The following is a 14,983-nucleotide window of genomic DNA, read 5'->3' as shown; positions in this document are numbered from 1 at the left end:
CATTCATCAACTGGCAAGGCACCCTTTGAGATAGTTGAAGGTGGCAAGAAAGTTCCTCCCATACTGCATACAAAGGACAAGATATTTGAAGCAGATAAGTATGTTCAGGACATGGATGAAATGTACAAGAAGGTCAAAGTGGCCTTAGAAAGGACTCAGGCAAAGCAAAAGAAAGCAGCTGATCGTCACCGTCGTGAAGTGGTATATTCACTTGGTGATTGGGTGCTTTTACGCTTTGAAAAGGCAAGGTTAAAGAAGATGAAGGGCAAGGAAAGAGTGTTTCCAAAGCTCAGCATGCGTTACTATGGGCCTTTTCAAGTGTGCGACATAATCAGTGATGTTGCATATAGGCTGAAATTGCCTGACAGTTGGAAGATTCACAATGCGTTTCATGTGAGTCTTCTCAGACCCTATGTGGGTGATGTGCCAGAAGCTATTCCAGCTGAAGATCAGCCGGAAGTCGAGGAACTTGACGAGATCTTGGTCCCTGAACAGATTTTGGCACACAAAGAAAGGAAAGTGAAAGGCAAGGTTGCTAGGCGTTACTTGGTAAAGTTCAGAAACTATCCACCAATGGATGCTAAGTGGATGGAAGAAGGTGAACTTGCAGAGTCACCAACTGTGTTATCACTTTACCTGGAAGCCTTCGATTTGCAACCTACCTTGACCCCTTGAGTTTCAAAGCTAAATGGATTGTCAGTGTGACAATGGCTTTTGAAACAAATGATGTACATGGTATTTAAAGTGAGCTCAAATCAAATACCTGTTACATAAATGTTAGAGCTGTACAGATTGTCAGTTTGGCAATTGCTCTTATGGAATGTCCAAAAGTTTGGTTAGTGCTATAGAAGTGAGTATTTCTTGTCAGTTTGTCAAGGATACAGTGATTGCTTCTATTGAAGAGTACATGTGTAACTGCATTCTTAAACTGTCGGTTTGGATATGCTCGAAAGTGTTACGGGATCCAACGTGTACTATAAGACAGTGGCAAAATGTGCAGCTACCATTTTGTCATTGGAAAGTTAGTGACTCAAAGCAATGGCAGAGTGCGAAGCTACCACTATGTCATTGGGACAGGGTTCACACGCAGGCAATACATGAGTCGACGAGGTGTTGAATACACCAGGGTTGACAATGAGCATGTATGTGTCGTATATGTGTCGACAGGTGTTGAATACATCAGTGTTGACAGTAAGCATGGACGACATAGATGCAAACGAGGACGTTTGAGATTTCAAGAGGGGGGTATGTCACCAGCGTGTGACTACTATCTATCCTTTTTGTTGATTTCTTTCTTATTATCTATTTACTTTCACTTTTTGGAAACACCCCTCGGGAAATCTAACTGCCCTGCATTGCATAGCTAGTGTGGAACTGTCCAGAGGGAGTCCGGGCCTGAGGGCAAGAGAGCACTAAGGTTGGACAAGGACTATGGTTAGCCAAGTGGGGTCATTGACTAGCCAAAGTGGAATCCTTTGCTACAGAGGCTACATTTCAGTTCTGGATGTGGCCGCAGTGTACAAAGAGGGTCGGATGACCTAGAAAGATACAATGGCAGCATCTCCTAAAATTTAGGGAACTGCTATTTTGGGACCTGAAAATGTCTTCGCGTCATTACGTGCAGTTTGACATGGGGATCATTTTGTTACTCTGTGGCCAAGTCAACAGAGGCTGCAGGTGAGATATTTTTAGACCCGAGGGTCTAAAGCGGGAAAATGCACAAATGAGTGACACTTGGCACTTTGAGGCCAGTTTACTACTTATAGAGAAGGCAAAAACGTGATTTATAGTTGGGAGGCTCATTTTGCAAGTCTCTGTCACAGGTTAAGAGCTATGGAGTGCTTGCTTTCCCTCTTATGCACAGTGCGGTGCCAGGAGTGATGCCCTGCACGCTACGCACTGCCCTCTCTCTCCCCTTTGGCAGTATGTTATGCCCCTCTAGTGGGCTCTTCATTTGACCAATGTACAGTTGTGTGGGTTCATGCGCGATTGCCGAGGCAAGAGCCTCTTGCACAGGTACTGGATTAGCTAGCGGCTAATCCCCCCGCAGGTACAGGTGAATTCGGAGAGGTTTCACGCCAGAAATCTCGTCCGATTCAAAGGGCAAGTAGCCCTACAGGTGCGGGAGCTCGAGGACTTGCTAGGGATGCGACCGGCACGCGAAACGGAGCCCGAAACAGTGAATTACAGCCTGCTGTGTATTTTTGCAGGTTTAGGGTTTTGGCCCTAAACGGACCCTAATACCCCCAGGAGGTTCGGGGACGCAAGGGGACCGCTGTACAGGTGATCTGGCGCATTTTCAGGGCTGAAAACAGAGAATTCAGCGTGCTGCAGATTCTCGCCAGGTTTTGTAAAGTGCCCGTATGCGTCGGGAAAGTCGGTCAATGCGTGGGAATACTGACCGTGAAGGGTTCTAGTACAGTTATGCTGCCGAAATCGGGCTGGAACAGTGGAAATTCAGCCGAGTTTGTGCGGGGCAGCTTGTAGGAACCACAACGTTTATTCCCTCTTTTGAATAATAAAGAAATACCGAAAGGGGCGCCTAAGTTAGGGGCCAATCTGGTGTCCGTCTACTCATACAGGTGCAATTTAGCAGCCTGTATCCCTCTCCCCTTTGATGTGTCTTGAAAGTACAGGTAAAATAGACGACTAATAATGGGTGAAAGCTAAATCAAGGTTTAAAGTAAAGTCTACCGCCCTTTTTGGATTGAACAGGCCGGTTTCACGCCAAAGCTCTCAGAAATTAAAAAAAATGAGCAAGTGTGTGCTGAAGCTGCTGGCGACTAAGCCCGGGAGAACGCAACCTGCTCTGATACCAATTGTTGGAATTAGGGTTGCAAAGAAACGCACACAACTTGGAGAAGATGAAGGAAGCTCAAGGCACACAATTGAGTGTGTGTTACTTAGTGTGCAATGGAAAGATAGATAGCCCTAGAGTGATGGACGTATATACAATGCTCGGGGGAAAAAACCTCCTAAAGAGGGAAAAAATGCCCCGGCGGTCCTAATGTGTTCACACACATCACTACCACATGTATATGGTAACACAAGAGAGTTGGAGAAAGTTCACTTGTATGATCGTACTTCAATGGATGAGAAAGAGCCGGATCACTATGGAAAGTTACTTTTACACATGTGTAATAGCACGGGTATGCTCATTGCCAATGGTGTATCTTTGTGGAGTGGAACCAATGGATTTACATGTATAAAACATAATGGGGATAGTGTGATTGACTATATGCTACTCTTCAAAGCCATCATGTATCACATAAAGAGTTTTATGTTTGACCAATGGACCCCGTAATTAGATCACCGAACCTTATCTATTGACCTTACATGTGAAGAAGCAACTAAATATGATAATCTCAGCCAAAGGGAAGAGACGTTATCACTATGTACGGATTTCAAAAGGGCACCAATTTACATCGAAATGGTTGAGCAAAAGTTATATATGACAAAGCTTCAATATGACGCAGCATTGGAAACTAAATGGGAAGCTTTCAAGAAAGTTATTTGTTCTTGTACTGAAGAATGCTTTGCCATAAAGCATCTACATGGTATCAACAAAGATAGATCATGCAAAAGGTAGTTTGATAAATAATGTCAAGATGCTCGAAAGTCATTGATCAAGCTTGATGCGGCTACGGACAAAGACAAAGTAATTTGCATACATACAAGGCATTGATTTAAAAGAAGAGAAGAAGATGGGAAGTAAAGAAACAACTTTTTCAAGTCCAAGAAAAGGCACGAGCATGTGGAAGATTTTGGTGAAACTTGAGGGACAAGCGGGTTGAGAATTTTGGTAACTTGAATCTTATGAATATGTACACACATTGTAGGCAAATATATGAGCAACCACATTCCGAGAAAATATCATTTTATGGTTCACTTCCATATATGCCTTCTTTTTTTACTATTAAGGATGTATGCGGACGGCTTGAAAAGTTGACCACTCGCAAAGCGGAAGATCTTTAAGGTATCAAGCCGAAGATGATCAAATGGACGGGAGATTTTACCGATGAGTGGATATGTGATATGTGTAACCTTGCATTTCAACATGGTATGCCTTATGATTGGAGTACTGATTGGGTCAAGTCTTTGCATAAAGGAGAGGATGTAAAGAATGTAAACAACCATCGGACTATAATGATTGGGTCTCTTATGGAAAAGTTGTTTGGGTGCATAATGGAGATGAAATTGAGTGATTGGACTGAAGAGAATGAAAAGCGTGCAAAAGGACAAGCGGGTTTTCGTCGATGCCATAGCAACATTGATCATCTTGTCACTCTTCAAGTTCTCATGGAGGAAAGTCGATTGAAAGGCAAACGATTGTATTGTTGTTTTGTGGACTTTAAGAAAGCTTTTGATATGATTCCACGTAACAATTTGTGGATAAGAATGAAAGAACTCCAAGTGCCAAGTGACTTTATGCTTGCGGTTTCTCGAATCTATGAGAATGTGGTGTCAATTACGTATGGGAAGAGGAATTTCAAAAAAATTTGTAAACATTATTAGGGTCAAACAAGAATGTCTATTGTCACCAACTCTCTTTGGTCTATGCATTAATCAATTGGAACAAATGGTACTTGACTTTATGCAAGAAAAAGGCATTGAAGAGATCACTATTTGCAAAGCAGTTATCATGCTTTTGTTGTGTGCGGATGATGTAGTGCTTCTAGCACAAACTTTAGAAGATACACAAAAGCTTATGGTTATCCTTGAGAACTTTTTCTTGCATAGTAAGCTGATTGTGAATGAATCCAAAACCAAGGTTATGCTTGTAAAAACCAACCATAACGAGAAGCCATGCACTGTGTACAACAATGACACACTTGGACTTGTTGAGAGCTTTAAGTACCTTGGCCTTGAGGTTCCGTCCAATCAAAAGTAGCATGAATGTGCTATGTGTCGTTTGGAAGCGGGAAAGAGAGCATATTATGCATTTGAGAACATGTGTAATGCGGAAAACATCAAGTGTTGGGTTCTCAAGAAGCATCTTTTGATACGTTGGTGGCACCGATTCTTCTTTATGGAGTTGAAGTGTGGGACGGGAGCATCTCAAAGTCTACTTCGAAAGAGTTTGAGAATGTCCAAAAGCGTTTTCTTACAAACTTTCTCCAAGTTAAGACGCAAACACCATATATGCTCCTACTTCTTGAGTCGGGATCTCTTCCAATTGAGGTTATGGGCATGGAGAGGGTTGTGGAGTACATAATAAAGATGCGTCAAAGCCTCTCACATCGACTTCTGACAATTACATGGGAAGTAAGCAAAAAAAATCAAAAGACGCATAAAAGAAAGATCTTGAGCACTGGATAGATGCAAGACATAAAGAAGTGCTTTGGGAGATGGGATGCATTACACTTGCTACATGATGATTCAATTAACTCCCAAGTGAATGAAGCTTTTCTACAAGGCCAATGTATTACGGTTTCGGAGAAATCCGGTGGGTCACGCTTCATACAAAATACCACCCATATTGCCCCCAACAACAAAACCATGTTCTTCGCTGAAAGAGGAAACCGTACTCACATTTACATGCTTGAGCCTATCCGTTTGTCGACGATATGCACTATCGCAGCCATTCGGATTAGCTCCCATTCTCTTCCATGCAAGATAGGGCGTTGGGGCAATGGAGAAGAGTCAAATCAATTGTACACATTATGCTCACTGCAAGTTCAAGAGTCTGAGTACCACACACTACTAGAGTGCTCAGCTTTTGGTCACATCCGAGCTTGCTTGTCTCACATTTTCAGCCATGACTTAGACCTACACTTTCCTCTCCCAGCCACAGTGTCGACTCTTTATTGCGACTCTCATCACCACAATTTTGGAGCATCGAGAGTCCCTCATCAGCCATACACATACATCACATGTAACTTTAGTCCCATAGGTCATATTTGACCTCTGAGGACAATAATCAAATCTATCCATCTCTCTCTCTCTCTCTCTCTCTCTCTCTCTCTCTCTCTCTCTCTCTCTCTCTCTCTCTCTCTCTCTCTCTCTCTCTCTCTCTCGTTTTCCCCTTTGCCTCAGATCAGTCCGAAGATTGAAAAAACCAGTTTTTCAACCTCTCATTCATATACTCGCAGATACCTACACACATGCACATATAACTATGTAAATACACACTTACACGCATGCGCACACAATGCAAAGAGCGACAGAAAGTACAACAAAGAAGGGCAATGCTATCAACCATGGACTCGCGACAATTATCTCGGATGGCATGACGACACCAAAGGTGTGTCCAAGCTAGCACCAAACCAAGAAAATGCCAATTGCAGAGGTTTCTACCATTCCACACTAGCATCAGGCGCCTCCACCCTTCATCGTCGCACGCTGCACCTGCATCTAGCTTCTTCTTCTTCCCAAAACCCAAGCTCAATTACATCCAAAAGCTTATAAAAAGTTTAATTTTTTTCATGTTTTTAAAGTACTTACTCTTTCAAGTCTCGACACTTCTATATGTAAAAACCGCAAAACTATGTATCTTGCACAATTGACACGGACATGTAGAGACAGCTAGCACACACCGCCTTTGTACACTTTGTACTCGAGAGGTCACTGTATAAATTGTGTATCACATACGTGTAAGTACTATTTCTAGAACACCTTATCTGTGAATTTTTCACAATTAAAATAGACCCTTTTTTTAATCAATTTGTAATTTTTTCCCCCAATTCCCTTTTATGATATTCTTTTGTATGTGAAAATGTGATAAAAAATTGAACTTAATAACCCCCTTCTGTTGCACTCACGTGATAGTCACAGAATAATTAAGTGATCCCATAGAGACTTTGTACAACCATGCTTTATTCACATCCATGAGGTCCAAAAGCATTAAACCAATCTCTCATCTTTGGGGTGACCCACATTGATCCCACATCATTCCGTAAAGATGCGTCATAGCGTCATCTTGATTCCTTGGCAGATGCAATGTGCTTTGAACTCCCAATACATTGATTCAAATACTGATGAGTTGAACTCTTAACACATTTTCTAATTAAGTATTAAGAGAACCGCTTGTCCCTCTGCCACTCACATACCTCTCTGGTCAAAGCATATTGGAACACCACACCAACACACTCGCTTCGGTCCTTAATAGAATCATGGTCACTACTATCTTCATCAAGCTTGCCTTTGCATTTGTCCTTTTGAGAGCTTGTCTTTGCCATTCGATGTACAATCTGGATACAAATGACAATGCTTTCCAAAGTTGTGACACTCCGTACCTTCTTTTTATATAGTTTCCCATGTAACATGCATCGATTCATTAATCAAAATCTATCTTTTACTTCGTTATTTGTAAGCGTAATGCCTTTGTAACCATCTCATACTCCTCAAGCAACTTCCCAAGTACCAAAATAGCTAACTGAGTACTAGTCGATGCCTTGTCCACAGCTCAAAGGTGATCATGGATAACCTTTGTCTTCATATAAAATGATTGGATTAAAGTCCAAGCTTTAAACTTGATGGCAAACAACTATCCAAACAGGGTGACCGCTCTCATAGTAGAGTCTCAATCAAACATAACCCTGAGCTTTGACCATATTTCACATGCAGATTTGAATGTCTGTATAGCGAGAGAGATCTCCTTAGCGAGTGCATATACAAAAGTGAATATAGTCTTCAAATAGAATACACAATAGAGAGAAACAGAGATACAAATTTCTCAAACCAACTAATTTGGCAACGAATTAGATGCTTATGAAGCTGAAGATCAACCTCCATGCCGCGTGCTATCAAAGTAGATGTAAAAACATTGATAACTTTAATTAAAAATGACAAATTAACCATAGAACTCCTCGAGCTATGCAATACACAACCATTGAAGCAGGTGCATGAGGCACTAAGAACTTTTGGGCCATTGATCCTATATATGTACACATCTTACACCCGTGTGAGCAAGTCTCATACCAAAGAGTGAGCCCTACATTCAAGCTTTAAGCCTCAAAGTAATATTTTATTTGCAAAAAGTTTGCAACGCTCGTATTCTATACTTCTCTTAGAAAATACCATGCAATCCTTACTAGGCTTTATACGAGAGAACTTTGCACATGGAGCTAGTAGGTCTTATCAGTTTCTACAATAATTGTCAATGCATTTTGCTTGATCTTTTCATAGACTTAGTGGCTTCTTTCAACAAGCATAATCACCGATGCACTAATATTTGAGAATATTACTTGACATAAAGGAGATTTTTTTTTTAAGAGACTTATGTAGAAAGATTCACCATTATGACTTGTGGCTGATGGGCTAGGAAGAATCCATCAATGCCTCTATATGTTTGTAGTACATGTAAGCTCTAAAAGAATTGACATAAGCAGCCTACGCAAAATAAGATATTTATTATCAAAACTTAGCAAGCAAAGCCAACAAGTAAGTAAAATCTTAAGTCCAAGTGTATCTATGATTGAGCATAAAACTTTAAGATGAAAATTTGAAAAAAACCGTGTGATTTTAGCGAAACAATGATATTGTAAAAGCCACAATTTCGAGATAGACCTACTATGTAATTACCCTTCACTCTAAAAACTAAATCCTTTTCGTAGACTGGTACCATAGTTTTTCCATATGGCTATCATGCGGCAATGGCAGGAGACCATGAAAGTATGGTTTAGATATGTTATAGAGATTTTAATCCAAGCATGCATGATCTTGATTTCCAACTATGAAAATGAGCTTCTACAAAAATAAAATAACTTAAAAAGAGATACACGGTATCACAATAAGCTTAAAGAATGTGACAAATATAATCAAGAGAAGTGTCATACCATGAGAGTTTTCCAGACCTGTATGTGACTACTTTCTAAACAATGAATAGGATTAAGAAGTCTTGGTTTAGTGTAACTTCATCCAAACATGCTTGTATATGAGTATGAAAAGTTCCGTTGTCAAAACATTCGATTATCCGAACAATAGTGACTAGTAGAATATAAAAGTTATCATGCTTAATTTTCAAGTTCTTTTCTTCCGCTCATAGTACCTAGTCAATGAATACGGTTAGTTCTTATCCATATGTCAAAAGCTTTGCAAAAAAAAAAAAAAAAGATTTTGCCATTTGATGCCTTTCAAACCTCAATAAAAGTGGGCTAGCCGTAAGATATCTAGAGACCTTGGCTTGATTCCTATCTCATGTTAGTGATGTGAAGAACTAACTTGATGTTGGACCAAGGCCCTAATATTCATAAGCTTAGATCTAAATTGTACTCCAATGATCCTACGCACCCCCTCCCGCCCGGCCTTGTTCTAGAGCTTTCCAAAATCGGAAGGGCCTTCCGATTTCAAAAGAAAATGTGTAGAGAGCGGTACCTTCCAAGAGCATTAATTGATCTACGAACTGGGCATAGGCTAGGCCCATCTCTCGTGGTCGACCCATCCTGCAATTTGAGGGCGTTTTTAAGTTTCCGAAACATTTCCCTCAGGCGGTGAGAAGAGGAGAAGGGCCTTGTTCACATTTAAGCACAGTACGTAGTTTAATGGAGGCGGTGAGAAGAGGCGAAGGGCCTTCTTCAATTATGCTCATACAGACTCCAGCTTCTTCACATTAAGCACAGGAGAGGAACTTGGAAAGCAAAGGATAGCGAGAAGGCCGACCTGGGGTGGGCGAACTGGAAGAGCTTGCCCTTGCTGGAGAAGACGATGACGCCCACCTCCGCATCGCACAGCACCGACAGATCGTGTGCCTTCTTCAGCAGCCCGCCCCTCCGCTTCGAGAACGTCACCTGCCGCGTCGTTGCATTCTCGATCCGCTTGATCTTGATCTTCCGCCTCGCCATCGGTACCTGCACAGCACCAGCACCACTGATGCACCCGTTAGTCATGATGAGCAGCACCAAGCCACCTCCCTCAAGCTTCCACAACGCAAAGCTCACAATGCTCAGAAGATGAAGGGGTAAACCCTGCTGCAAACCTACGCCGACCAGAAATGTGCAGCTCCCTCGCTCCGCCCCTGTATAGGCTCCAGCTCTTGCGCGAACCACAAGAATTTTTGGCTTATTTGATTGTTAAAGTCGGATCGTACGCCAAAGTGATGACACGTTTTCCGCGCAGCGCCCCCACCACTAGTCACTGAAAGGAAGGATGCCCACCAACCAGTACCCATTTAAAAGACAAGTGACAAGGGCCACTGATCTCAACTCGGCCACCAAGGCTCAAGCTTATAGCTCGGCTGCCATGGCACCAGTGTTAGAAAAAAACCGGGGTACAGTGTATTTTAACCGGCTAAAATCATAAAAATCTCGGTTAGATTTTGAGCTTTCCTTGAAGAAAACCGACAAATTTACACAACATTTAGTGTAAATACCGGCAAAAGCTTCAAATTTTGATCCAAAAACCGGTTGAATTTCAACTTTGCCCTTATTTCCTTCGGGTAGGAAAAATGTATTTTTCTAGCCCTGCTTGGCACCTCTACATGTGTATGTATGTCCAGTGTCCACTCTCACGTGGAAATCCCCGATTCCCATTCCCAATGCTTGAAAGGGAACGCTACAAGAGACCTTCTTAGCCTTCAAAAGAGTGTCCAGAAACAAGGTGAAAGTTCACCATGGCCTCCATAAGGCCATTGAAAGGGCTTTGATAATTATTAGAGAGTTCTTTGTGAGAGAGAAAATGAGAAAGTGACGCTAGCATCTTAAAACATTGGTTGTCATAATAAAGTATTAGATTATTGAAAAGAAATGTAACAATGAACTATTTAGATTATAATATGTTTCAAACGAGTTTAGCATTTTAAAAAATTAAGAAAAAAACAAAGTGAAATTGGATGGGAAAGCTTATGTGTGACCCAATACCCAATGTCATAATAATCAATATCTAATTCTCCTAAATGATTTTCTCATATTAAACTGATCATTTAATGTGGGAAAGTGCCAGGGGAGAAAAAGCTAGAATATTGGTTAAGCTAGCAGACCGGCCACAGTAGGGATCCAAAGGAGGGAAAATAGGGATCCAAAGGGGGGGGCATCTGCAAAAGAGCCATGTGCAACAATGGGCTAAAAAGACCCTAAGGTTCAGCCCATTAAGACTTCCAAAATGCTAAGGTTCTAAAATTCAAAGGTAGTGTCCAAAGGTCAACCCTAGGGAAAATTGGATGCTTTGTGTGTGCCCTAAAAGTCTTTGCACATCCCTACATAGGAGGGGGCGAGACCTTCTTCTAGGGGATGAGAGAGAAAGCCACACACACACACACACACACACAAGCCCCTTTACACAAAGGAAATTAGGGACACATGTCAGCTCCCTAGCCCAGATGCCCACAAGGTGTGCCCAATTCCTATTGGATGACCCTTGAAGTGGACCAATGAGAATTAAGCTAGAGTAAATTTAGTTTAATTAATTTAAAAACATTTAATAAAAGAAACCAATAAGAATTAAGTCTCCTAGAAGACTATTGGGCAGTCTCCCAAAGGGTCCAATGAGCATTCAGGAGCCCCATGGCTTGCCTGATTCCTATTGACCAGGAGGCAAAGGGGTCCAATGAGAGTTTAGTTTAATTATTTAATTACCTCAAGCTCTCACAAAAGGGGAAAGGGGGACACATGTCAGAAGGCTATCACTTATGCTGCTTAATTGTAATTGGCTTGACTTGGGGAGGGCCAATGAGGCTGCAGGAAGAGCAAATAGCAAGGGGGCTCGCCCAAGAGAGAGAGAGGGGGCTGATTTTTTCTTGGCATTATCACACACACACACTCACACACAGGCTATGTGTGAAGCAAAAAAGACTATCTCTTCCCAAGCTTTAATGGAGAGCTCATCACCTACTCCAAGCTTGTGAGATAGAAGCCTACATCAAACACTCTCTTGGCATATGGATGCAAATCCAACCAAGAGCCAAGCTTCAATGCATGCTCATCTCCTCTACCAAGCTAATTACTAAGCTAAGCTATGCTAATATGAGTGATTATGTGAGGAGATGTACATCTTTCTCGTAAGATACTCCTTCTTCCTCTCAATCTACTCTCATACCCTGCTAGCTCTCACCATCTTCCAAGGTGTGTGAGGTCTTGGGTCTGAGAACGGGGATAATTCAAGTTGTGTTTGTTAAGTGTTTTGCTTAGTGCATGAAGCTTCCATCTTCATTGCACTAGCTAGTCTTGAAGGAACACAAAGAATTGTATTGTACAATGTCTCTCTTGATGGGAGAAACCATAATACAAAGCCTTTTGGAGGGGGGACCGGCTCCATGCAAATCCGGTCCTCAATTGTTGTCAATAGCTTAATTTCTCTCTCTTTTGAAAGTGTTGTTGATGCTATCTAACTAGGTGTTATGCTTTTTGTTGCTCTCTCCACCCAAGCACTCTTGTAATTCTCATTAGGAATCTATTCTAATGAAATGCCCACTATGTTCATGCTAATTTCCGCTACACATAAGTTACTAGGCCATTAAATGTTACATTGGTATCAGAGCACAAGGTTTCTCTTTTCTTGCTCAAGAAGGGAGGTCCTCAAGCTAGCTACAAATGGTTGGTATTATTAATTGCCTGTGAGTAAGTAGAATAGGGATTTTTCAGCCTTGCAGTGCGCCTACCTTCGTGCAGTTAACGGGGCATCACCGTCGAGAGGTATGGTCTTAATAGTGGAGTCCTACAGGGCTTGCCTACGGCTTAACCACTATTGAGCTATTAGAATCTTGACAGGAGCCGGTGCTGTTTTGGTGTTGAAGGACCCTCTATTCTATTCCTTGCAATTAATGGTATTCGAGCCGCGGGTACCGAGCCGCGGGTACAGTAGCTTGAGTGCTTTTTCTAAAGGGGTAAAGAGGAGTAGCAACTAGGGCTTGAAGTGCCAAAGTACACCTAAAAAGTTTACACCTAAAAGTTGTTAGAATGGCTGACAATAGTAAAGAGAGTGAAATTAATGTTGATAACTTTGATTTTGCTCATGAGCAAGCTACTAATGATGCTTCAATGCTTGTTAACTATCTTGTTTCTAGGCTTCAACAAGCCATGGGCAATCCATCTCTCCAAAGTGAAGTGCAACGGCAGCTCCGTGCTCACGGGATTCTCCAAGCTCATCACCATGACGAGAGAACACTTAGGAAGCCTCCTTGTGAGACTACCAAAAGAGGTCTCTCTCCGATTCTGGAAGAAGAAGAGAATCCATATGAAGGGCTCAAGAATTTACTTCTTGATGATGCATCTCCTTCCCAAAGGAGAACTCAAGAGCCTCCACCGAAGGAACGAGAAAGAAGCGAGTCTCCCGCCACCTCGACGGAGATGGCTCCACGAAGACGACGGGCTAAACGCTCTCCATCACCACCAAAGCGGAGAAGACCATCGTATTCTTCTCCTCACCACAATTCAAAGAGGGATGATAAAAATCAAGAGAAGAAAAAGGCGAGAAAGAGGACACCCTCTTCTCCATCTTCTTCATCCTCTTCCTCTTATGAAAGCTATGGTGAAGATGACAAAGATCAAGACAAGAAAAAGGCGAGAAAGAGGTCACCCTCTTCTCCACCTTCTTTAAATTCTTCACCTTCTGAAGAAAGTGATGGTGCAACCTTTGAACCATAAAAAAGAAGAGTCCATAGGAAATCCTATGCCGCATGGAAGAGGTCGTCCAAGCTGAAGAACTTTAAAGAGGGAGGGAAGAGCATCTCTTTCCTTACCTATGATGGTACCTTTGGTGCTACAGACAAAGTCTTGGCCTTTATCCAACAATTCGATGTGGCGTTTGGAGATGAGGGCTTCACGGAGTCCTCTAAGCTACGCCATGTAGCTATGCACTTTCAAAAGTCCGCCAGACAATGGTGGTCTAGCCTACGAGCCAACGGTGAAGCTCCACGAACATGGAAGTCTTTAAGAGCTTCCATTATGAAGCAGTTTTTGGCCACCGATGCCAAAGACAAAGTACTCACCGAATGGCGAAGCTTAAAGCTCTCTCCCAATGAATCCATCCACAAATATGTAGACAAGTTTTGGGACTTACAACTCAAAGCCACTGTCTTCAAAAAGTTGGATTTTGGAGAGCAAAAGCAACAGTTTTGTGCGGGCTTAACCGAAGAAATGGCGGAGTATGTCAACTCCCAAAGGCCACGTACCATATCGGCGGTAATACACCACACTATGGTGGCCTCTCGAATCAATTTCCAAACAAGGGCTAAAAGAAATAATAAGCCCCCGGAAAACAAGGGTTCCAATGAGCCTAAGGGGAAGGACAATGTCCAAAAGTCTCCTAAGGGCAACTCCAACAAAGCTAAAGAGAAGGGAGTTTACAAAGGTAAGAATAAACTCTATCCTAAAGAGCTTGAGCGTTATCGTAAGGATAACCGGTGTTTCAAGTGCGGCGAACAAGGGCATGCGTACCGCGCTTGTCCCCAAAAGAACAACCGCCAAGATCCTCCTAGAGCTTCCTTGGTTGAAATCCAAGAGGAGGAGACTCACCAAACTCACCACAAAGGATCTCCTCTATGCCATGCTTGGGGAAAGGTAAGAGAACATGATGCTTTTATTCTCTTTGACCCTGGTTCTACTCACAATTTTATATCTATAGAGTTGGCCACCAAGCTAGGAATACAATCCTACGAGATGGGAGATGTCCTACCCGCAGATAGTGCCTTCAAGGGGCAAGAAGCTTCAGTCACTCCCTTAATCGGGAAATTGAGGCTTCATGTCCAAGGCTATGTGGACAAAGAGGACTTCTTTATCTCTCCTCTCAAGCATGAGGATGTAATCCTAGGGGCACCATGGTTTGACCGCCTGGCTGCCGATGTTAAATTTCCTGAAAGGAGAATCTCCTTTAAGTTCAGGGAAAAAGACATGTATATAGATGCTAAGGAAATGGATAACACCATCCCCATTGTACATACACCAGCTTTCAACAAGTCAATAAAGAGCTCTATTTCCGTGTACATGATTTTTGTTAAAGACTCTCAAAATGAACCTAATGCTTTAGCAAAAGAAAATAAAAGCAACCAAAAGGAATTCAAGTTATCCAATTTCCTCAAGGGGTTTCAAGATGTTTTTATTGACGACATCCC

The 14,983-nt window shown here is 42.2% G+C and overlaps 1 protein-coding gene across 6 annotated transcripts in view; it reads right to left on the bottom strand.

Annotated features, from left to right (window-relative positions):
* LOC147458649 (MADS-box transcription factor 23-like) overlaps positions 1-10,036 on the bottom strand; it is a 37,344-nt gene extending 27,308 nt beyond the window's left edge. For 4 of the 6 annotated variants that reach the window (XM_086510112.1, XM_086510115.1, XM_086510113.1 and 1 more), the window contains exons 1-2: positions 9,879-10,036; positions 9,601-9,788 (exon numbers count right to left, since the gene is read on the bottom strand). In XM_086510112.1, the coding sequence (XP_086366238.1) occupies positions 9,601-9,782 (182 nt within the window). In that variant the 5' untranslated portion in view covers positions 9,783-9,788; positions 9,879-10,036. Of the gene's footprint in view, positions 1-8,236; positions 8,312-9,600; positions 9,808-9,878 lie in introns of those variants that run through there. The other 2 variants (XM_086510111.1, XM_086510114.1) reach the window with 2 other exon arrangements.
* Between the last annotated feature and the right edge of the window lie 4,947 nt (positions 10,037-14,983).

The sequence above is a fragment of the Adiantum capillus-veneris genome, chromosome 4 (assembly GCF_014529385.1).
Source record: "Adiantum capillus-veneris isolate H3 chromosome 4, ASM1452938v2, whole genome shotgun sequence".
Taxonomy (NCBI): Eukaryota; Viridiplantae; Streptophyta; class Polypodiopsida; order Polypodiales; family Pteridaceae; genus Adiantum; species Adiantum capillus-veneris.
The sequence above is the reverse complement of the archived record's forward strand: the minus strand, read 5'-3'. Positions and strand labels throughout refer to the sequence as shown.